Raw genomic sequence first — 24,409 nt, forward strand, 5'->3', positions numbered from 1 at the left:
AGGATTGAACTGATGCCTTACGAGAACTCTCTCTGCTCTGGCTAAGCCCTGCTTTGTTCATTTGCTGGTGTGGCAATAGAGCTCCCATTCTGTAAGGAGCTAATGAGGAAGCTTTTGCAAAGAGAGCTGAATATAAATGGATTTACACTGGGTTAATGGGAACCTCCCTTCCAGTCTGTGGCCTATGAAATGTGCATCCTGGGTCTTCTCTAAATGGCTGAGAGAAAGAAAACACAGAGATATCCTTCCTCACTTCTGTCCTTCAGTCCTGTGGTTACTGCATGACTCAGGAAAAAGGAATTTTCTCCAGTGAACCAAAGCCTAGTCAAGATATCTTCAATCCTACTTCACTGCTTTGCAGCCTTTGTCCTAATGCGATCAGAGGAGGTTTGTATCCTAGTCTTGGCTCTTCCATGCTTTCCCAAACCTCACTTCTTTAAAAGAGAGATTTTTCCTTGTTATTCCTTGTTATTCAACATTCATTTTAAGGAAGTATCTTTCCCTTAATGAGGAAGTGCTGCATTGCATTTGTGTCTTAAGATTTTTCATTCAAAAGCCTCATGCAATATTTATACTGCTACAGTTAAAGTAAGCAAGAGAGCCCTCAGAAGAGGTGCCCCTTCCAGATGGGTCACCTGCAAACCAGAGGAAGGAGACAGAAGCCAGGAGGGCAGGGATCCCCTCACCATCGTGAGGTCGTGTACCAGTGATGCTGGCACTGGCTTGGATTTGGGCTGGTGCGATCCATGTCCCTATCCGTTTCAAGAATTTGTTTCCTTTTGAGACAAATTGTTTAATGACTTCTGGTTTTTATGTCCCCCCCCACCCCTATGAAATGGGGCTAACCCTTCCCTACTGCACAGGACCTGTCACAGGACAGAGTCACAGTGTTTGCCATGGTGATAAGGCTGTGCTGGGACCTGTAGTGAAGGACAAACCAGGGATTTCCAAACCAAAAGATTTGGTGAGTCAGACAGCTCAAGGGTTAAAGGTGTGGGGGGAAGAGGCAAGAGTTTTAGCTGGAATAAAAGACATTTAAAATCTTCACAGCGCCTGGCCTGGGCTGTCATTGAGAACCTGGGTTTCAGAAGCAGCTGAATGTGGTGAAAGTATTGTTGAACTCGTTCCTGTAGTTTGCAGTACAGGAGGCAGCATCCCCTTTGCTTTCCTCCTCCTTCCTGTAGTGTTTGTTTCTTAACTTTAGTGCTTCTTTAAACCATGAGAGTTTTCTCCTCAATTTCTTTCTTTTCAAAAACGTTCACATTTAGCACATTCCCTTTGCCACCATCCCAGAGCTCTTCTCCTGTTAACGCTCACGTGTGGCTCTTCGCAGTGGGGATGTGAGAGTTTGCAGAAGGCTCTGCGAGTAACCAAGCTCATCCTCACCCTCTCCAGCCCACCGGCTTCCAGCAGGGATTGCATTCCACAGAACGGCTCAGGTTGGAAGGCACCTGTGGCTCATCTGGACCAAGCTCCCTGCGCAAGCAGGGTCCCCCCAGAGCGCACGGCACAGGATCGCAGTCGGGGAGAGCGCACGGGCGGGAGCGATGCTGAACGGCGGCTGAGCGAGAGCGTTACAAATCCCGCAGCGGCTCCGTGACAGAGGAGCCTCGGGCACTGCCGGCTGCTCTCGGTGTCCGAGCGGGGAGAAGCCGGTATCCCCAGCTAGGGCAGCGTGTTCACTGCCCCGCTGACCGCGGCGGGGCTGTGGCTGTCTGTGCAGGGCAGCCGGTGCCAGTGCGGGGCTGTGGGTGTCTGTGCAGGGCACTCGGTGCCGGTATCGGTGCGGGGCTGTGGGTGTCTGTGCAGGGCAGCCGGTGTCGGTGCGGGGCTGTGGGTGCCTGTGCAGGGCACTCGGTGTCGGTGCGGGGCTGTGGGTGTCTGTGCAGGGCACTCGGTGCCGGTGTCGGTGCGGGGCTGTGGGTGTCTGTGCAGGGCACTCGGTGTCGGTGCGGGGCTGTGGGTGTCTGTGCAGGGCACTCGGTGCCGGTGTCGGTGCGGGGCTGTGGGTGTCTGTGCAGGGCACTCGGTGCCGGTGTCGGTGCGGGGCTGTGGGTGTCTGTGCAGGGCACTCGGTGCTGGTGCGGGGCTGTGGGTGTCTGTGCAGGGCAGCCGGTGCCGGTGTCGGTGTCGGTGCGGGGCTGTGGGTGTCTGTGCAGGGCACTCGGTGCCGGTGTGGGGCTGTGGGTGTCTGTGCAGGGCACTCGGTGCCGGTGCGGGGCTGTGGGTGTCTGTGCAGGGCAGCCGGTGCCGGTGCCGGTGTCGGTGCGGGGCTGTGGGTGTCTGTGCAGGGCACTCGGTGCCGGTGTCGGTGCGGGGCTGTGGGTGTCTGTGCAGGGCACTCGGTGTCGGTGCGGGGCTGTGGGTGTCTGTGCAGGGCACTCGGTGCCGGTGTCGGGTGTCGGTGCGGGGCTGTGGGTGTCTGTGCAGGGCACTCGGTGCCGGTGTCGGTGCGGGGCTGTGGGTGTCTGTGCAGGGCACTCGGTGTCGGTGCGGGGCTGTGGGTGTCAGTGCAGGGCACTCGGTGCCGGTGTCGGTGCGGGGCTGTGGGTGTCTGTGCAGGGCACTCGGTGCCGGTGTGGGTCCCGGCGGGGCGCGGCCCCTTTAAGGCCGCGGGTTCCCTGCGCCGCCCGGCGGAGCCGCCGCGCGCCGCTCGGGGAGCGGCGTCACGTGGGGCGCGGCGGCCTCGTGACCGGCCGCGAGCGCAGCACCGGGGCCGCCGCTCCGCGCGCGCCGCTGGGGCGGGGCCGCTCCCGTCCCCTCCCCCCCCGCGGGCCCCTCGCGCCGCCGCCGCCCCCGAGCTCCGGCGCCCCCGGGCGGGGCGGGGCGGCCGGCGCGCGCCGGGCCCGGCGCCGCTTCCTGGTGGGCCCCGCGGGACGAGGCAGCGCCGGCCCAGCATGGACAGCAAACCGCTGCTGCAGGAGCGGCCCCCCGCCTACAGCCCCGCCGCGCCGGGCGCGCCGGGCTACGACTACGGGCACGGCAACTACGGCGCCATCCCCGCCCCGCAGCCCGGCTTCCAGCCGCCCCCGCCGTACTCCTACCCGGGCGCCGCTGCCGCCCCAGGTGGGTCACGGGCGGCGCCGACTCTGGGGGGCTGCGGGTGGGGGCGTCCCCGGTGTGCGGAGCGGGCGCCCGAGCGCCCCGCTGCCCCTGCGCCGGGGCGGGGGGCGGCTGTGGAGAGCCCCCCCTGCTCCCGGGACTGGGCGGGGGTGCCCGGGGCCGCGGGCTCGGGAGCCGGGCTGGGGCCGGCCGGCAGGAGCGGGGAGCTCCCGGGCCGCTCCCGCGTGCGGCTCCCCCGGCGCACGGAGGCGCCGGGGCTGTCGCGGCTCCCCCGCTCGAAGGCAGCGCAGGGAGGCGGGTGCGCCGCGACCCGCGGGTTCCAAAGCGCCGTCTGCCTTTGCCCTCCTTCCCGCGGGGCCCCTGAGGTGTTTGTGTTGTGCTCTTCCCCAAAATCCCGGCTGGGATTGCGGGCGTTCCTCACGCGCGGGTTTTCTGCCTCGGAATAATGGCAGAGCCGCAGCGGTGCTTGGCACTGAAACAGACCCGAAACTTGTTCTTTGCCTGCACTTCGCTGTACTCTGGTTAATGTTTGTTTTTTCTGACACACTTCAGTAGTTCGAGAGAGACTTAGACAGGTGAGGAGAAGCAATACTTTCATTAACAAATAATGCTAACACCTGCCGAAGAAAGAGGTAGCCTCTCGGGAAAGAGGAATGCTTCAAAAATTACAGAAGTTACACAGCAGACACAGACCCCCGTCTTTGAGTTGAACCTTGAGGCTATGGATTGATTTTCCTGTTGATAACTTGAAGCTTGTTTTCAGCTTATTGCAGGTATTAGTGGCTATTTCCAGTTTGAATAGTGAGGTTGCCAGACTTCACAGGTAGATAACTTGATTGAAGAAAGTCTGAGAACTTGGGCAATAAGCTCAAAATGGATTATAACTGGGCAAATTGTGCCTTTATTACACTGCGTACATCTAACCATCCATTTCAAAAGCTTTTTTTTTAATACAATTTAAATTTTTTAATGTTCATAAAGCAGTGAAAGCCTTCTGTCTTTTATCTACAGCCATTAAAATAACTCATTGTTTTGCTAATAACGGACTTTCTGAAAGTTGGGTTTTTCTTCTGTGCTATCTCTTTCTGCTTGCATCCTATCACTCCTACCTTGCTTTCCAGTTAGAAAATAAGTATATGGAAATAAAGCTTGAAACTAAAGGAAGATTTATTCTGTTTCAAGTCATTTGTCTGCTGGAGTGGAACCTTCTTGATATAGAACATCCCGAAGTGAAAGCTATGGTCATTGTTTAAACAGTTTTTCCTGGGTGCTCAGCAGCATTGAAACAAAATCTCGAAGTTAATTATTAGCTCAGTGTCCTTTTGGGATGGTTAAATTGATACTTGGGTTTATGGAGAGGCTTTGCTATTAGACGTGCCAGGTGTTCCAGTTCTGATTTTGATAAGAGTTTAAAGTGCATAATCAAGACTACATTCCTGTTTATTATTTTCCATGTTTTGTTGTCATACTGGTAAATTATCATTGTTCTTTGTGCCCTATGTGTGGTGATTGAGGCATTTTTTTCTTATTTTAGGGTATGCTGTTCCTCCACCGACATCACAGCCAAACTATTCGAGCACGTACACCACCACCACTTCTGTAGTAGTAGTTGGTGGTTGTCCTGCCTGCAGGTAAAATGGCTCTTGAGGAATTAAACTCTGTCTTGGGTTTTGTTATTTAAGATAGAGGTATCCATGTGGTTCCTCGGTTTTCAGCAGCTTTTCTTTCTGTGTGTGTATTACAATTAACTGAAAAGGCACCAAGATCTAGGAGTGGAATGCTTTGGTTTGTGTAGTGTGAGCTTGTCCTGGTGGGCTCATGACATGTGCTATAAATAATGCAAGACACTTCAAACATGAATTTGTTCTTTAAGATGGAGTAAGATCTGTAAGTGATACTTTTAATGAAATGGCACTTCAGTAACAGATGTAACAGATCAGTTCTTGGGGAAAAGCATGACAGGAAGTCCTTTCTGATGTATTTATGCCTGGTGATGGTGAGTAGCATGATTTTATTGTGAAACTCTGTAATCTTTGACCATAGTCACTTCTGGTTTTCTGGCAGTACTGTGGAAGAACTTCTGCTGTTGTGGTGTGTCTTCCCATTCCCAGTCCAATCTGTGCAAAACCAGTGAAAACACTGGTGGCTTAAAGCTTTAAAATATCTCTAAAAGTCCTTTAACTGCAGAAGAACAGAGAAATTGATAACCAGACCAAAAATGTCCGTCTGCTGCAGTGGTGAAAACCAGAAAAAGTGGTCAGCTGTTACATGGAGTTGCAGCAAGAGGACAACTTCCCCCTTGGAGATCACAGCCATAAACAAGGAAGGAGGCACTGAGTTTTCTCACTAGTGCTGTAAGTCAGCTGTAGTCCCTTTCACTTCTCACTTCTCTGCCATGGCTGAGGGCAGAGGGGTTGCTGCTGGTGCAGTTCAGGCACTGCTCTGCCTGGCCAGCTGTGACTCAGATGCAGGCATATTCTCCTCTGTTAAAGTGTACAGGAGTTACCCTTGGGGTGTCTTGCAAGGAGGCACTTGATGCTCTGCAGGTGTGAGCCCTTCCTTGCCTTTCAGAATGTGTAGGAAACCTGCCTGAGTAGCTGAAGTGATTCCAGTGTGGTGTGTGATGAATGTGGCAGAGGGTATGATAAGGCAGAGGCTGTAGCCCAAGTGGAAAAGTTGGTGTTCGTCTGAGAGTCATTGCCTGCCTTCAGAGGTGGATTCAAATAAGAAGTATCCTGTGGTGTTATGTAAAAACAGGTGCCTGTTGAAATGGCACTAGTTAAGGCTGAAAAACCTGTACCAGCTAGAGCTATTGATCTAGAAGGTGTGTGTTTTAAACAGTGGGGGAAAGCAAGCGCTGAGCTGTTCAGAGGATGTGGTAGATCCTGCCACCTAAGGGATTACATCAACATGCTGATGCTACCTGCTGATGCTCAGCCAGAAGACAGGGCTGATGTTGTGCATGGCTTGGAGAGAGACAGGCAGTGTATTTATACACACAGGTTTTCTGGCCTTGACCCCAGGACAGCTCAGAGCGTTTCACTGGGGAAGTGCTCTTGGAAATAGCTTAAAATGGGTAGGCTTTTGTTGCTATTATTTTTTCTTTTTCTGCAAGTTCATAGAATATGCTGAGTTGGGAGGGACCCATCAGGATCATCTAGTTCAACTCCTGGCCCTGTACAGGACACTCCAAGAATCCCACCGTGTGCCTGAGAGCGTTGTCCAAACACTTGCTGAACTCAGACAGGCTTGAGGCTTCTGGGATGGTCTAGGAAAGACTTTTGAAACAATTATTTGCACATATATAATATAACTTTGGCCAAATTTTTGAAAATGAGCAGTCTGTTGTTAGTTAAGTGATCTCATTTGAATAGCTTTCCTTAGTCATCAGCTATGCCCAGCTGGAAATACCCACTGTGGACCCTTTCCTAAAGCAAAATACTCTCCACAAAATCCTAGTTTACTCTTGGATCCTCAGTTTCTGTTTTAGGCTTTGAAAAAAGTAAATTGTGAGGAAAACTGTGAAATATTCTGGATCAGGGAATCCCAAGGATGAGTAACTGTATCTAGTAATGGTGTGTCAGTTTCCTTTGCCCTGTTACAGTGTTAGTTCCTAATTGTCCTGATTGAGAAAAAAACTCCATCCTCTTTGATTTCTCAAGACCTTAAACACAGTTCTAGTTTACTTTCATGTCCTGGAAACCTATTTGATGATGAATGCATTGTGCAGCTACACTCTGAATACTGCCCTGAACAGAAAAGATGTTGAAGGGGCATTGAAAAATATTAAAAGCTATTAATGGTACATAAAAAACTTTGTTATTAAACTACCAGGCCAGTTGTCCTGTTACTTTCCTGATTTGATGGTGCATGATTGTTAGAGAAATCCGTCTGCTTTAGATCACCAGGAAAAGCCTTGTGTGTGGCTGTGGGATGATATAACTGAGGGAGGAACCTAAAAGCCATCAAGAGGATTTCTGCCATCAGAAATACAAAGCAGTCTGTTGCCCTATGGCATGTATTCATGTTGCTGATTGAAATCAAAACCATTTCCAGCTTCAAATATATGGTCTTGAGGAGAAATATGCAGTATTGGTCTGTTATTTGAATTGGTGTCTGTTTTACTTCAGTCATGAGTGATCTTGGAGTTAATAAGCTGGTTCGAGTACAGTCCATCTTTAGGCTTTTTTTTTAATGGTGTTTAGTCATAAAAAGTACAAAGAATCTCCAGCAGTAGCCTCTCTGAAGTTGGTAATATGCCCGTAGTGACTGGTAATTGCATTCCTGCCCTTCTCCCTCTGAAGCACTGCTGCCATCTGAGGGATGACTCTCCTGTCTCTTGCTTAGAGCTATTCCTCACATTGAGCTCATTCATCACTGGTCAGTGTTGCTTTCTAGTTACAGACTTCAGTTTTAATGTGTTCCATCCTTCCTTGCACTCTCAGAATGTCTTTGGTGGTTGGAGTCCTGTTTTCTCGGTGTGTGTTCTTCTCCCAGCCCTGATGTACAGAGAATTAAACTGAGTTGCACAAGCTTGTCAGCTTTACGGCTTCTAGCTGACATTTAAGGTTTGGCCAAGTCCTGCTTTTAAACTATTTTATGTTCCAGAGTATATGTTGAGTCATTACAGGCACTGACTTCAGATATCCTGCTGTGGAATTACCTTTTTACCTTGGAGAATGCAGCCTGGCTGCTTCACTTGTGGTCACTTTCATTTTCTTTTTCTCTGTCTTTTGTCATTGGCAATAACTAACTGCTCAGGAATGTTTGCTTTCCTGTTATTTACCAGAAGAAAGTTCCTTTTAAAAACTGTGAAAATATTCTCTTGATCTGATGATTGCAAAAGCCAGTTTCTTCAGAATCTGGGAGAGAGCCTGTGATGGGCCCCGCTGGGTTTGTATTTTCCTGTCCAGCTGTATTCAGTTGCTTGAAAGAGCAAGGGAAAGGACCTCACAGTGCTGCAGCTTCACTTCTGACAGCTCCAGTGCATCTGCTGGACCAGCATTGTAGTGGGTCTCAAATAATGCCAACACCGAAGCTTCTTCCCGAACTGGAAGATGAGACAAGTTTAATTAAAGCTGTATTTATTCTGAGATGTCTTACAACATTCTATCTGCCACAGGTGTGGTTTTGGTTTGTTGTTATGGTGGGTATTTTTTAATTTATTGGGTTTTTTTTTGACTTGACAAAGTTGTAACTTCTCAGGTTTCAGTTGAAATTTTGTTTTTGTCAATTACACACATCTCCTGAGGAAATAGACTCTAGAAAAATTGCACTTAGGTGATGAAGTCCTTCCAAATTTCAGCCTTCTGCTCTTCCATTCTTTCAGTCACAAATGATGTGTGGGCTTTGATAAAAGGCTGCTCATGATACAGTCTTTCTGTAGTTGTTCACTATTTAAACTTCATGTAAATATTCTTAGTATAATTTAATTATAGTCACTGGTTAAATATGCAAGGAATTTTAAAAAAGGCAACAGCAAAACACCTGTTCAGAGAGCATGTCTGAGAGTGTGAGCAAACCTGAGGATTTTTGTTTTCCAGCAGCAGGCTGGAGATCCTTTTGAACCTTGTGAGTGAAGCAAACTCTGCAATACCTTTTTGAGAGTGCTGTGAAGAGGACAGGGAAGAAGAAAGCTTTGATCCAGCAGACTGGGGCAGATGCCACGAGGGCAGTTTGGAATTCCTGACTGGGAGAGCTGGGACCTTTCCCAGCTCAGCAGCAGCTGCTGAGCAGGAAGCTGCTTGCTGAGCCCTGCAGAGTGGAGGGATAAGCCTGTAGCAGGGTCCCAGATGAGAACAGCACAGCTCTGGCTGCTTCTGAGGGGTTTTGTTCCACTACTCTGACCTGATTTGCAGACAATAATCAAAACACATTAATCTCTTGAAGTCTCATTTCTTAGAAAAATAAGGCACAGCAGGAATGTGTTCCCTAGTGGGACTGTATAAAAATAATATTCTGGTCTCTAATGCCTAGTCTGTCACTGACCCCAAATTACAGCAATTTTTTTCTTAGAGTTACCATTTGTCTTGAAGAATACTTATGTGATAGTTAGGATTTCATTGTAGCAATGAGTTGTTCTGAGAGAGAGGAGGGAGCTGCCCTTGTTTGTTGCTCACCACAGCAGTACTGATTGGGCTGTGTGTGCAGACAAGGGAGGAAAAGCCCCAGCAGGGCTCAGTGGGGTTCACCCTGCTGGATGTGCACCCCACAGGGAGCTCTGGCTGCTGTGCTCAGCCTCCTTTGCCAGGCTGGGCTCTTGGTGTGAAGCCTTGAGGCTCATCTCCTGATTAGAACTGGAATTATAGCAGTGGTGCTCCTGCAGCACGGAAGGCTGGTGGTCTGGAGGCATTTCAATAAAGGAAATCAGCTAGATAGAGTCTGCTCCCATTGCCAGGATTCCTCTGCTTCTGCAGCCAGGCCTCTGTATAGGAAGTGAGGCCTAAAGCATAAGGAAATTCAGATACATTTGTAAATACTGTTGTGCCTCTTAACTTGGAAGTGATTTTTAAATGTAATTGCATTTACATATATGTATATCTTGTGCTGAGGTGGGCAAGCCAGTGGCTACAGAGAGATTTGGGCTTCTTGTGAATATGCATCAAAACCATTCAAGATGCCATCAAGCTGAGGCTGGAGAAGCTAATACCCCTCTTCACAGAAATTAAAACTGTAAACATCCAGTGCTTACTCAGTAGTTCCATATATAATTGTCAAATATTTTTCTTCTGCAGCTGCAGGTGAGATTTCAACATTCTGAACATAGCTGCTGCTGTTGCATTAGCCAGGAGATGATGAAGAATCTTCGTTTTGTTTGTATGTTCAAAATTAAAGATTTAGTATGTAGCTGCTATAGTCCATGCTTGTCCCTGCTCTGATGTTCCCATTCAAATCTAAACTTTGAAACTCAACCAACCTCTGTGGCAGAAGATGGGACATGATTTGAAAATTCCAGGTGGTTGGTCAATGATTTTTGTGGAGGATAGCAGTTTTCTCAAGTGCAATTTCTTTTCATGTCTTGCAGAGCTTGTGGTACAATCAGCCTGTCTCTGATTACCTGGGGTGACCCTTTGAATGTATTTGTAAGGTCTAAAAAATGCTGATAAGCCCACATTTAAATACTGTGATGTAGTGATAAGTCTAAAAATGCATGTGTTAAATCATACCAATGCTGTGTTCTCAGATCTCATTATCAACCCTTTCATCCTGAGCATTTGACTTAAGATCTTAATATGAGAGTTACTTTGAAAAAGGGGGTTATCTGAAAAACAATTTGGTTTCAAGTACTTGTCAGTGGGCATAATTGACCTTACTGTATGGAGTTGGCAGCTGCAGTTATAGCTTAAATGCAAGATGCTGCTTGCAGTATAAATAAACCTTTCCACTTTATTTTTAGAGTGGGAGTGGTGCAGTTATAATCAGCTTTTATGTGGTTTATGCTGTAGAAGAAAATTTATGTTTGGTTATGTTAGTGAATCCACAGTTTGAATATGGAGTCTCTAATTACTCCACATCTCAAGCAAGATATACAAGCAAAAAATATCCAGTCTCCCTTATAAAAAGTTTTTTTTTTTCTTTTTAAATGTAGTAACTGGCTAAGCAGTGGTTGGGTAAGTGTTCATCTAAAATTAGGTGCTGACATGAATCAGCAGCAGCCAAGAAGTGTTTGTGTGGCTAATGCTGTAATCACACTGTTGGAGGTGATAGGAGCTCTGAAACATCAGGTATGGTGGGGGGTCCTGCAGGCACGGCCCTGGTGAGTGTCCCCTGGAGCTGCCTTGCTGTGCTGCTGGCCTGGGCTGTCCCTGTTCTTCTCCAGTGCTGACCCAGCAGTGCTCCCTGTGCCTTGCTTTGTCCCTCTCTGGGCCTTTTCCCTGGATCTGGTGTTGAATATGGATGGCAATTTTTTAATTTTAGTTTAACTTGGCATTTTGGACTACCACTAAACACTTCCAAGTAACTCTGTTTAGGGGGAAGGGAGTTTAAAAGAAATTCTATTTAAAGTGTCAAGGACATGTGCTGACCAACGGAATTGGGCCCTGCAAGCTTTGATTAAGAGTTAATTGGAATGGGTTGGGTTGTGCTCATCACTACTGGGGCTGACCAGCAGTGCCCCGATTGATCCCTCCGTGTTTGATTAGTGTGTTTATTCTTTAAGGTCACATCACTAGACTGCTTATACTCTTAACTAAGCACACTGGCTTACTTGTCACAAATGTAGGTTTCAGGGCAGGAACTGAATATGGAGTTATTAAGAGACAAGGAGAGGATTTCAAAACAGTAATGGAGCAGGAGTTGGATGCCTGCAGGAGGGAGCTGCTCAGTGTGTAAGGAAAAGAAGGCATTAATGTAACGGCAGGGCTGGAAATACAACAGCTATAATGTGCTGTGTGCATTTTCTAAATAATGTTATTTGTGATGTCATTGAAATGCCTGGAAAAGGGGCTTTGCCTGTCTTGGGTGGATCTGCAGTGTGAAAACTGAATCTTGAATTACTCAGAAACCTCGAGAGCGTGTCTGAGCCTCTCCATACATCCAGTGTGTTACTGGGTTAACCTGTGCACAGGGGAGGAGAGGCCTCACCTCCTGAGCTCGTGCTGCTGGGTTCTGTTTGGTCTGAGGGTGGTCAGCATTTCGGGCATTTCCCAAGTGCAAACTGCCAAATTCAGCTGCTTCACCCGGACCTGATGGTTCTGGCTGAACACTGCAATGTCCTTTTTGCCCCTGTATCTGTAACTGGTCTGGTCCCAACAGTCCTGAATTTCTTTGCATTCCAGCTTTAGTAGCAGAGTGTTCCAGGAGATGGCACTTTCCCGAGCTCCAGCTCTCAGGGCAGGCACTTTGTTTTGCCACAACAATGCAAGATTACTTGGATATCGAATTGAGTATCTGTGTGCCCAGAGAGATTAGAGTGAGAGATGAGCTCTGCGGAAGTGTTCTGCTTCAAGACACATTCCTCAGGACTTCAGATCCAACCCTTTTTGCCAGAGCTGGACCAGTTTTGTAGAGTGAGTTTCAGTAGTGCAGGGACTGCTGTTCTCTCCCCAAGACTCCACAGCACTTTGGGAGAGCCTCCTGTTCTCTCCCCGGGGCTCATGTTATGCTGAGTTTGTGGGAATGGCCACAATGCCCAGCACAGGCTGCACAAGTCTGAGCTGTGGGACCCTTGTGTGCTGAGACTCGAATCCATGCGGTGATACAAACTTTGTCTACATTTTTTAGTTGCCTTAGAAGAATGTTATCTGAGGACATGAAATGATAAAGCTGCTGCTGGGATCAGTGGTAACCTGACAGTTCCTCTATACCAGATACAGAGTTAACTTCTATCTCTGCAAACAGAAATAAAGTGCAATAAAGTGAGGGAAAGCTTAAGGGGAACGTGAACTTGCAAAAGCAGCAGAATATCAAGAACACTTGGAAAAGCCTTTGGCTTCTGATGATGGTTGAGAGGAAGGGGAATGGTTCCCAAGTTAAATCAAGTTGCAATGTTTCAGGCAGTTGCTGTAAGGAAATGGTCTCTTGAGCCTGCGCCTTCCTTCCTTCGCTCTATTTACACGTCCAAGGGCTTGTCCCTGACTGCTCCCAGGGGAACAGCAGCTTGTTGGCCTTGGCACCCTGCTCACAGCCTGCACTTCAGGGTCACTCAGCTCTGTTTGCATTGACTTTCACTGTACCAGGAGGATACATCTTGTTTGAGTGTTTTGCTAAACTGCAAATGTTGACTATTTAATGTAACTGCACACATTTTTGAACTTGGAATTCTCTGTTTTACTGTCTGTCTGTGTTTTGGAGGATGCTCAGATACAGCACTTCAGAAAGGAGTCAGGGATTGAAACGGAGGTAGATTTCTGCTGTCATAGGACTGTGCTGAAACAAAATTTCTGGGAGGTCATAGAGTTGGGAGTCAGCTGGAACCATGTGACATCAATAATGAGTTCCTCTACAGTTGTAAAGGGAAATCAGTTTTGTGAAGTAGAAACCAGGAACAAACCCCAAACCTTGTACTTTATCTTGCTCTATAAAATGGTGTGGTTTCTCGTGACTGCTAGAGCACTGAGTGGTGACTTGGGAGCAAACTTGTTGAGTGTCCTTTGACTAAGTCTGTTTTCCCTTTTTGCAGGGTTGGCGTGTTGGAGGACACCTTCACCTGTCTTGGTGTTTTGTGTGCCATTGTATTCTTTCCAATTGGGATTCTGTTCTGCCTTGCACTGAGGCAGAGAAGATGCCCCAACTGTGGGGCAGCTTTTGGCTGAGGGGCTGAACGTGGACGTGCTTACTGAAGCTACAACTGTTAGCGTACTCTTTCTAATGTAAATGTCATGTACAATCATTTTATTTGCTTCAGACCTGTTTTGTAAAGTGTGAAGGAATTTAGTCTCTTGCATGTAATTTAAACTTAATCTTTTATGAGCATGTGCATTGCAAAACATGAAAACCTGACTTGTTTTCCATGTTTAGTGGCACCTGTTGAAAACTAAATAAAACTGCTTTTCCTTTTGCAATCCTCAACTTGTGGCTGGATTATTAAATATGTTACTGAAATGTCTGATGCTGTGTAGTCTGAAAGCAGAGTAGTAATCCTAGCTACAACGAAGGGTATTTGCCAGAATCCTTATGATGATGATGAATGATGTTTAAGACTGTGCATGTTTAGGGCTTCAGGTATTTGAGGGAAGTGTTCTAAGTGCTGTGTGTGCTACCTCTATGGCAACAGCTCCTCTCCCCCACTGCAGACACACAATCAGAGCCCTGTTTTAACTAGTGAGGGTTTTGCTTCATGCAGGGGCTGGTGTTGGTTCACAGACAGCAGAACCTTCTGCCTGCAGCAGGAAGAGGTTGGGGCACTGCCAACCGTGAGCTGCCCTGAGTAAAGGCTTTTGCATCTTTGATTGCTGAATTCTGATACTGAATTATCGAAAGCTCAGACAGGCTAGGTTGAGTTGCCGTCACTGTGCTTTAGAAGGTGGGCTCAGGTGTGAGTTACCCCTCTGAAAAGCTGGTGTTTCAGGTGGGGATGGTGGATGTTTATGCAGGGTGCTCTAGCAAACTGTCCTCGGCCTTGAACTTGAAAGGCAGGGTGAGAGGAGCCAGCACATGCTCATATACTATTTTTTGATATTAAGTAACTGAAAGGCATTTCACATGACTTGAATTCACTCTTTATAGTAGTAGAAGTAGGCACCACTAAACGAATGAACCGGGGGATGCTGCAGGAAACGTGCATGTGTAAAATAGAATGATTTCGAGTAAGGATTAATCACAGGCACAACTCTGCTCTGGCTGAAGTTAAAAGCTCAGTTTCACTTAACTCAGCTACTGCACTGTGCCAGCACTCTGGCCTTTGCTCAGCTCCTTAACCAAAAATATTCAACTTTAAACTGTCTTTCTTTTGGGTAGGCTACAGTAATGGAGGAACTTCAAAGGCAGCCTTTATATTGGCATTTGAGAGAAAAACATGGCACTGCTTTATTATGACCTTTTATCAGACCAAAGTTTGACAACAGTTTTTAAAGACAAAATTATCACTGAAGAATGTGTTGACAGTGTAACATTAGACTGCAAATGAGTTTCTGTTAACTTGAAATTTGTGTGTGAACATTAAGCAAGGCATTACAAGTTGTCTATTCTTAAGGGGATAAATATTTATTAATAACCTAAGGTATCTTTCTTACACAAAATAACATATAATCATTTATACAGGCAATTCTCTATTCTGGAATAAGGCAGTTGTTACATTCTTCTGTTTGGAAAAAAAAATCAGTTCTCTTCTTTAGGTGGCATATGCAGGCTTATGTTCTAGAACTTACCATTGCAGCTTCCAAGTAATGAATGCCAAAGATTCTGAGCTATTACTTATTCTGATTCACTAGAGTATCCAAACCATCTCCAGTATTTTCACAATTCCTACTACAAAAAAAGGCATACTGTAAAATCAAGCCCAAGTGCTCAAACACTAGCCCAAAGCAATTACCTCATTAGAAACTATAGGTTTAAAAAACATCAGCTCCATTCCAGTATGTGTCTATTGTACAGTAATTACATTTAAATAAATTTTTAGGACAAGTTGAGATAGTAATTGTCATTGCTGAAACTGGGTGTTGATAAGGAGGAAGCAGATGTGTCTGACCCGTGCGTTCATCGGATAATCGGTGCTGATCTGTCATTTGTTACTGTGGGTCTGAGTTTCACCGTTGCAAAGGGGTTTTCTCCACTGAAAAGAAATGCATGAAGTTACTGAAAGGCTTTCTGCAGTCCAACCCCAAATTAATTCATCAGGTTGTCAAACAGTAAGTTATGGTTCTGAGACTCAGGGATTCTGTGCAACTCTTAGTTTAACTTGAATTTTTAAAACGAGGTTATATATGAAGAATCACTTTTCAGTGAGCCAAAAATGCCCAGTTAAATCTGGACTTTTTTTAATAGCTCCCAGTATTCAAAGATTTTTGCTTTTAACCCTCAAAGTCAGTTAAAGAAAGGTTTTAAGTCCTGCTCCCTGTCAAGCTACTGGAGGAACATGTTTTTCTGAGCAGGTTTGTGTATTGTGCTGCACTTGATGCCACTCTTGAGGAAAGTACAACTAATTTTAGCCATATTGTTCTAGCAGTGCCTGGGAAAGGTCACAGAAAAATTAATGATAAACATCCTTATTTCCCCTTATAATCAATAAAATAAAATAAGCCAATATAAAAACACATCAAAATCAGTGTAAAACTATTTTACCTTAGAAAAGGTGGTTTTATAATGCCATTCATGTCAGGTTTCTGTAAAAAAAAATATATACACATGGATTTGTAGAAATATGCTACAGGTGATCTTGCTGTCCTGCTAAGGGAAAGAGACCCTGTAATTAATCTGTATGGCCAGTTTGGTTTTCATACTTCAAATTTCAGTGCTGAACCAAAGCCTGTCAGGCTTTCCATTCCAGGCACGCTGTGTTTCAGGACCTCCTTCAGCAGGTTCTTAACTCCTGTTTGGCTTGTGATTCCAATGAAATTGCTCAAGTACATCAGCTGTAAATAGACTTAGACCTTAGAATTAGGCCTAATTAACCCTTAAAATTAAGAAAAATGAACAAATGCCTGAATGAAATCTTACTGAGTACCAACACTCCTCAAAGCTATGTCAACTACTAAAGTCTTTTTTTTATAGTTGACACTGTTGTGCACGTTACTGTGTTGTGTAGCACAGCAGGACAGTTTAACTGTCAATAACCATTCCTCATCTCTCCTTCTTCAAATCCTGAGCTATTTTTTCTGTGTATTCTGAAACAAAAATAAGATGCCTTGAATAATTTCCTGCTTCTGCATAGGAGGCCCAGTGGACAGACTGTTTTACACATCTGTAAATCCTGTATGAATGTACAAGCCAGCCCAGTATAATGTTGGGCTTATTTCCAAAGCCTATGGAGATGTGGGGCTTGGGGACTTGCACGGAAGCAGGAAAGACGAGGAAGTTCTGCAAGAATGAAAATAAATAGTGACTTTGGAACAAAACACTTGGTTGCAAGTGCAGCAGCTCTCCTCTACAGTTGTCCTAAGATGGGGTCACAGCAGCTGCTGTGAGTTAGGAGGTGCCTCAACAAAAGTGGTCATTGTTCTATACTCCAGAAGTTCTAATTTATTTTGGTCTTGCTTTCCCTTTGGAAATTTAGATTATCAAAAAATGTATTTGTTTTCCACTCCTAGGAGCTATCAGTTTCCATTCTGGCTTCCAAAGAGATTGTACAGCTCTAATTAGAACTCTGCCAACTGACTGATCTACCATTCCTCTTGAGTTTCTGGTTCAACAGGAATGTTAGTCCACAAGCCTTAAATTTATTCCTAAACCCCCTGACCTAATGCCACAAACCAGAACAGCCCTTAAGGTGACTGTTCCTGAGAATGGAGTGCCCCCAGCAGAACACTGCAGGGATCCTGAGACCATTTCACTCACTTCCATAATTCTTTAAGCTCTTTAGTGAGTCACCTGGGCCCAGGGCACAGAACTCTCCCTGCTGGACTGGCACCTCCCAAGGGCTTTGGACATAATCACACCTGAAGGCCACGTCGATCCTGCAGGCTTCAACAGCAAGACACAGGCTAAGGGAGCCACCATAAATTCTGACATTTCACCATTACTAAGGCTCACAGCTTCTTCATTCAAAAATGAAAACCACAAATATGTCAAAATACAGACGATGGTCTTCAGAATAATTTTAAAAGTTCCCAGATATCTGTTTTAAAAGTAACTGAACACTGAGATTTAGGTCACACTTCTCGATAATCATTTTATGCAGCAGAAAAGCTTCATTCCTCACAGAAAACACTGTCCCAGAAACATCACTGCACAAACTACACACTTCCTACACCACAATGTTCATTACTGAGAAATAAACTCACTTACTTGAATGTGGATTCAAATATATATGCTAATATTAAACTGTTCTGGCTCCCCAAAAAAGTGCATATCTTTTCTATAGGAATATTTAGATGGAAAAAAAAAAGGGTATCCCAAAACATGACTCATATAGTGAAATGGAGTAAGATCTCTAACTGAGAGGATCTTCACAAATCTCCAGCAACAACTTCCATACTTTCACACTTTTTATATTTGTAAAGTGAGGTAATGTGTTCTTTTAAGAACTAGACACAAGTCTGTGATTTGATTACAAAAGTGATTGTAAAGGCCACTTCAATTTCAATTTCTACTGTAGGATTCACCAGCTTACTTAGAAAGCAAAAATATCTGTCAGCAGGTCAACCTAAAATTTGTTTGGATGCTATATTGAGAGACAAAATATTTTAGTCATACCAATAATTAATACCATTTTTAGCTACTGGCAGCCAATTGTATTATTCTTTGATTCCTGAGGTTTCCCATGGCACCAACTAAATAGAACTTTGCAACTTACTTTGGTACAGTGTCTCATATTTTAGCAATGCTAACCTTATTTTATTTTTTTTTTTCCTTCAAAATGTGATCTCTGCTTCAAGAGGCTTTTTGGAGAAGGTCTCAAAAACATCACCCTTACATACACATCAGCAAAATACTTAAAGAAGCAGCAAGAAAAAAACCTCGTAATTGCCTAATTTGATTAGTCTTCATTTTGAATCAGTTTGAATGCTGCTTAAATAGCAGAAATAATAGCATTGTAATACATGATCTGTTCATAAAAAATGTATTTTCACTTAGCTGCACCTTTGCTGAATACAGCCAGGAGTTAGTACAGCTCTCCCCTGGCAATAGCTGCAAACACGAAGTTTATGCTGCTCTAAGTCCCCTGTGCCCCATAGCTCTAACATCACTGGAGGTGATGGATTTGTACTGCTTTCTGTGAGAATTCCTTTTCATGTTTAACAGATTCCATGGCTGAGAAGTTTCGCTCTGCAGGGAAAGTCTCCTGCTACTGTCAGTTATATCCCTGAACAATTCTCCCTTCCTGTTAGGATGGATGGACTGAAATGCCAAAACCCCTGATATTGCTGGAGACAGATGGGTCAGAGGGCTGAGGTCAAGCACAGGTAGGTGAGGTAGGAGATCCCAGGGCCTCATTTAAGAGCCCATCCAAGCAGGGTGGAATATTTGGGTTCCCTGCCCCGGGCACTCACCGGGCCTGCCTGCTCCGCTCTGTCAGTCGGAGTTTTCACAGCAGCACCTTTGGCAGGCTCCATCCGTCTGTCTGTCTGTGCAGCCCCCAGGTAGTCTGGTGGTGGGAGGACAACTTCCCCTTTCTCCACAAGGTTCACAGAGCTAACACTTCGGATTGGCGCAGGGCTGCAAGACAGAACCCAACAAATACCATTCTCAGATGCCAGAATCCACCTCGCAGTTCTCTTCAGCACCAGGAAAGCACGAGCTGGAAGTGACTAACGGGTGCAATGTCCTGGAACCAGGGGGACTCTGAGTTAAGGCTGTTCTAAAGCTACCCCTTGGGTCTGTGTGTAACCATTAAAACACATTATTAGCATAATTAAGGCATTGTACTACAGACTATTAGAGAGTATTTACTGTACACGTTACTGAACCTCAAAGAACATGAGCACAAAAAATAACATTTTAAATAAATGTTAGCAAAGATCTGGGCATTTCTGCAAGTGCCACCCAAAATGTTACCTTGGCACTGGGGCAAAGGCTTTTTCTTCTGCTGATTCATCCAGTGGTCTGGTGTATGATGATGGAAACCATCCTTTTCTGTAAAGGGAAAGGTCTTTTATATGAGATAAAATTGGAAAGATCTTTCAAAATACAACAGTAAAGTCAGCAAACAGATTTAACTTTTGAAGAAACCAATTTCTGATGATGCCAAATTAGTGCCAAGTATGTGCAGAGATTTTCCTTAGAGGGAGACCCCAAGTCCCTAGTCAGTGACAGCCAGTAAAAAATGTGGAAAACCATTTACTAATATCTGCTAACATAATCTGGTGAGACACACGTTTACTTCATGTTCAAGGTGGGTAATGATTATCTTACAGTCTGGTTGTGTCGTGCTCCCCATAGAGCCAGCCATCCTTTTCCTCAGCCACCAGCAGGGTGATGATATCCCCCTGGGCAAAGCTGAGCAATGTCTTGTTGCTTCCAGCAGTATGAGGGAAGATTGTCTTCACTTTTTGCCTTTTCATTATGTTCAGTCCCGTGGCAACAGAAGTTGAACGTGATAAACTGGCATCATCTGAATTCTCTGTCAAAAAAAGGGAAAAAAAATTAGACACACAGAAATAAATGCAATAGTAATCTGAGAGGAAAAAACTAAAGGAAAACTCAAGTGAAAATGGAGTTCTGAGACTTTGAACTTAGACACCTCTCACTGCCAATGTTTCTTATCACCATGAAGTTCTTAACTCCATACGCCTTTATATGCACACACCCAGCATAATAAAGTGGAACCAACAAGCAGAAAAAGTTCTGTGAGTTTTAACTGGCTACTTCTTTCCTCTTTTGGCATGAAAAGTACTAAACAATCACACGTGTAAAAGGCCTTTGAAAATTTTCCCTTCTGAAAAATGAACTGTGTATAAAATCTAACTTTCAGATTTGCCTCAGCACTCAGCTTCAGCATTGAGAAGACTTGCAGATACTCAGCACTTTCTGGTCACCAGATATTAATCAGAAAAAATATAAAGGCAGGCTTAAAACTGTATGTTATTTGACTAGTACAATATATTGTAAATATATTTTTAAGGAAGAAATGCTGGAATTTCTATTACACATTGAAGAGTTCTGTATTTCTTATGCTGTGGTCTAGGCCTAGTTATTTCCCATATCACAAAAAGTATAAAAATCAATGTATTAGACACCTGGGAAGCAAATGTTATAAGGATTTTAAATTTCAGGAAAAGAACTACAAGACTGTGTGCATTTTGTCCCATGTGCATTTCTCCCTTACTGCTACATGCCCTTGAAGTAAGCCAGAGTGAGACTGTCAGTGTTTGTTTGTGTGCACTGAAACACTCAGATGTATACTGTTCAAAATCATGGAATGCCTTCTGCTGACAACATTTCAAGCCATGAGAGCAGTTAAGTTGGGTTAATCAGTGACACACAGAAAGTAATTAAAACAGAAACGACTTACCCTGACCTGCATTTAACACATCTCTCTCCCGTTAGGTAAATGATACAAATCCTTTGTAAAGACCATTTCCTACTCCTCTATACATCCTGAAATTCACATCATCGTGGTAGCAGAGCAGCCCTGAGGTAATTTTGAACAGTGCAGGATGTCATTCACACTCACCCAGTTTGCAGGGAAGGGACACTGACCTGCTGAGTGATTCAGTTTTTCAGAAGGTGCTTTGGGAGCTGTTGCAGGATTGTTGAACATATCCACGAGTGGGCTCGTGTACGCCCTGCCTGTGGGAGCTGGGGGCACTTTGGACACATTTTCTTGGTGAGGATAAAAATCATTTCCAATCTGGAGCCACAGAAACAACAGTATCACAACACTGAGGGAACAGCAATAACTTTTTTGCAAGATTAAATTCTAGAGAGCAATGCTTAAATATTCCTGAAGGATACACATTTAAACATGATATAAAGCCCACATGTTCCTATGGAATTGCTGATCAAAGGTCTGTAAGAGGCTTGATAAACACTTGCTAGTGGGAAGGCTACAATATCCCTTTTTCTGTAAATAGCATGATGATCTCCAGATTTTTCTTGTTTTCCAGATTAATCTTTTAGAAATTCAACAACTAATGATGACACGACATTCAAACCAGCAGAAATGAGAATTTCACCTGTACTCCAATAAGCTAATAATCACGAAAGGAAGAAGGAAAGAAAATAGAAAATAACATTTTTCTTAAGTTTACATTGAACTACTGAGTATGTAATGCTATTACTTAGAGACAAGAATGTAGGAAATGGACTAGCTGGAGCAAAAGTAGCCCTGAGGCCGAGTTCTGCAGGAGAAGCCCCGGGACACCCAGCTGAGAACTCAGCCTTGCTTGGACACGTGCTCCTCCCTCCTCTGCTGTGTATTTTCCCCACAGCAGAGCTTCAGCTTAATGATCTTGGTTCCATACCCCAGCTCAGTATATTCCAGCTGAGATACACCATGGAGTCCATCCCAAATGCCGAGTCCAGCAGAACCTCCAGCCACTCCACAGCCACTGAAGAGCCCCGGCCATGAGGAACAACGTACCAGGGTGTTTCTCTTCACCATCGGCGAAGGCTGCGGCGTTCCCGAGACCGGGGTGGAACCAGGGGTCCTGATTTCATCTATCATCATTCTGACTTTTTCAGGCACTTTGGTGGCATCACTACAGATTTCCTCCCACCCAGGCAGCTTGGATTTTAGGAAGTCCGCACACTGCATCCAAATTAAAGGATACTTGTCAAAGATAGGCTCTTTCATAAAATTGCACAAATCTACTGGTTAACTTTCATTATACCAAAATGTTTACACCAGCAAAATGGAAGTATTTTCTAAGACTCTTCTAAGGAATACCTCTTCGAAACAAATAAGATGTTGTAAAAAAACTCTTTTGCAGGGTCAGATATTGGAAGTACCTGATCAGCCCATGTATTTTTTTCTTAATACATGATTTAAAAAAATTCACAGTAACCCTTGATTTTTGCTACAATACTTTTCATAGAATAGTGCATTGTAAACGTTGTCTGTGAACTGGGCACAACACATGTCTGACACTTCAGTTCTTCTTAGCTATTTCTGGCAGTCTGGTCTACATGCTGCAGGAAATACTCAATACTCCTGTGTGCCTGGATTTCAGGAGTTTCATTTCTGTTTACTCTCACAGCACTGACCTGAACATGGTAGAAGTGCATGTGCTGGGTAAAGCTGCAGTGCTTGTCAACCAGAAAACAGAACCTTCTTTTCTCTTCAAGGAGAGCTTCTCTGCAGCCTTCTGCAATAAATCTCTGAATATCACTTTGTCGAGAGCTCACAGTTTCCAAATACTGAGGGAAAAAGGGAAAAAAAGAAACACTGAGTTTTATTTGATGCTATATCCAGTTAGTTAAGTAAACTCTAAAAGCCTTAGAAAAAGCTTTTAGAAAGGCTGGGTGGGACAGGGTGGCTCTACTTCTAAGTCCCTCTCTTTTCCTGCACAGATCTGACTTCCCTGATCTCATCAGGTGAATGAATGTACGTTGTCCCCACAGACAATTAGCAGCCTATTTAGGTGTTCTGAGGGGGGTGTGTGTGGTGTGTGCTCAAATTAGACTAATGACCTCTGTCTGCACCTCCACAGCTCCATTTATTCACACAAAACTGTGATGAATCTCTGCTTCATTTGGGGGGGGGGGATATGAGTTACTAAAAAGACTGAACTATATTTATCTGAGATTATGAGGATTCATTAAATGCTAATCCTTGAACTCAGACCCAGAACTTTCAAAAGTCCCTCAACTCTTATGAAAGCAGGTTAAAAGACAGGTAGTAAGAAATAGGAGCTGCTGCTACCTCCACTTACTGTACTGTGTTATACACAGAGATTTCTTTGGAAATTAAAATAGCTATGGAGAAAAAAATATATAAGCTAGCAGGAAATACAAGTGTCATGGAAATATAAATATCAATGGCAAGTATTTTCAGAGAGACACATGACAATGAGAATCTGATTTACTAATTTTAAAACAGTTTCTCTTCAGTGTCTTGCCATTTCGGATTTCACCTCAAGATGGCAATGCTGGATTAAGGGCAGTAGGAAAGGCAATAACACAGGTTGGCAGTGCCTACTTAGGGAAATTACTCTATAGCAAATTACTACTGAATTTGCATAGTTCAGCTGGCTCCCTGTCTAGAGCTCTGCATAAAGGTGTAGTTACAGATCAATTATTGGCCAAGGGATGAAATCTAGGAACCAGAAGCCTCTGAATATGTACACTGGAGCAGTGAGAGCTCAATTGCAGCTGCAGTACAAACTCTAGGAATGTCTTTAGCACACACCAGCTTCGAGGAACCATTAACTTGTTCTGTTGACCAGTTCTCATACAGAGAAAGAAACAAATAAGAGACAATGCACTGACCTCCATTTCTTTGTGCTCATACTTCGTTACATTTCGTGCTCCTTGGCTTTTCCTTCTGATTTTTTTCAGCTCAGCCTGAGACTTCTCTAAAGAATCCAGTTTGCTTCTGTGTTCAGTTTGGTACCTTTTTAAAGTTGCCTGCAATCAAAGCATTTACATCCTCTCATAATGCACTCAGCCTTGTATCTGGGTAAGGGACTGAAAAGCATTACTGTGATCTCTGAGATACTGCTCACACACCCCAAATGACTTCAGCAACTGCTGTAGTTTTATAAGGAGCTATGAAGTCATACAGGAGTTCCCTCTTTAACTTAAATTAACCATTAAAATCTTGGCCATCTTTATACAGCTAAAGTGCATTTCTATTAAAGTTTGTATCAATTAATTAAATCTTGGGAAACAACGTCTAAAAAATTATTTGACCAGCAATAGACAAAAAAATATGAGTTTTAGAATTGAATGTACTTACAGTCATATATTTTACATCCAGGTCTGTTTTCTTCTCCAGTTCAGATATAATTTCTTTATGAAATTTTTTGAACTTTAAAAACAAATGAATTAAGGGTTATTAAAAATTGGCAAAAGTAGATTATAATTTCACAAGGAAAATAAATTAGAAGAAATTATTTAACTTACACTTTCCTCTAGACTGTCATTAAGTTTCTTGTGTGTTCTTGAGATTTCTACAAGAACTTGGCCTGTTGACAGACATACAACTATATTGGTTTCTTTCTTAGACTTCTGAAGTTAGTTAACAAAGAGCAGTAATAAAATACATTTAACTAAATACTCATTAACGGTTATATTTAAGAGGGGTAGGACATTTCTTGCTGTTGCTCATCACAGCAGCTGAAATGAATAATTCACTCTGGCCACAGAC

General features: G+C 44.3%; 2 protein-coding genes across 2 annotated transcripts in view; one reads left to right on the forward strand and one right to left on the reverse strand.

Moving 5' to 3' along the window:
• Positions 1–2,749: 2,749 nt before the first annotated feature.
• BRI3 (brain protein I3) lies at positions 2,750–13,572 on the forward strand. Its single transcript, XM_068206992.1, has 3 exons — positions 2,750–3,066; positions 4,598–4,694; positions 13,184–13,572. Exons 1-3 carry the CDS (start codon positions 2,898–2,900, stop codon positions 13,314–13,316), a joined length of 399 nt encoding a protein of 132 aa, XP_068063093.1. The 5' UTR covers positions 2,750–2,897; the 3' UTR covers positions 13,317–13,572.
• Positions 12,364–24,409, reverse strand: part of BAIAP2L1 (BAR/IMD domain containing adaptor protein 2 like 1) — a 37,065-nt gene continuing 25,019 nt past the window's right edge. The window contains exons 4-14 of the mRNA XM_068206990.1: positions 24,166–24,227; positions 23,999–24,070; positions 23,530–23,667; positions 22,306–22,458; positions 21,683–21,850; positions 20,800–20,950; positions 19,513–19,720; positions 19,156–19,233; positions 18,651–18,816; positions 15,784–15,824; positions 12,364–15,274 (exon numbers count right to left, since the gene is read on the reverse strand). Of these exons, the coding sequence (XP_068063091.1) occupies positions 15,199–15,274; positions 15,784–15,824; positions 18,651–18,816; positions 19,156–19,233; positions 19,513–19,720; positions 20,800–20,950; positions 21,683–21,850; positions 22,306–22,458; positions 23,530–23,667; positions 23,999–24,070; positions 24,166–24,227 (1,313 nt within the window). The 3' untranslated portion in view covers positions 12,364–15,198. The remainder of the gene's footprint in view (positions 15,275–15,783; positions 15,825–18,650; positions 18,817–19,155; positions 19,234–19,512; positions 19,721–20,799; positions 20,951–21,682; positions 21,851–22,305; positions 22,459–23,529; positions 23,668–23,998; positions 24,071–24,165; positions 24,228–24,409) is intronic.

The sequence above is a fragment of the Anomalospiza imberbis genome, chromosome 16 (genome assembly GCF_031753505.1).
Source record: "Anomalospiza imberbis isolate Cuckoo-Finch-1a 21T00152 chromosome 16, ASM3175350v1, whole genome shotgun sequence".
In the NCBI taxonomy this organism is placed as follows: domain Eukaryota; kingdom Metazoa; phylum Chordata; class Aves; order Passeriformes; family Viduidae; genus Anomalospiza; species Anomalospiza imberbis.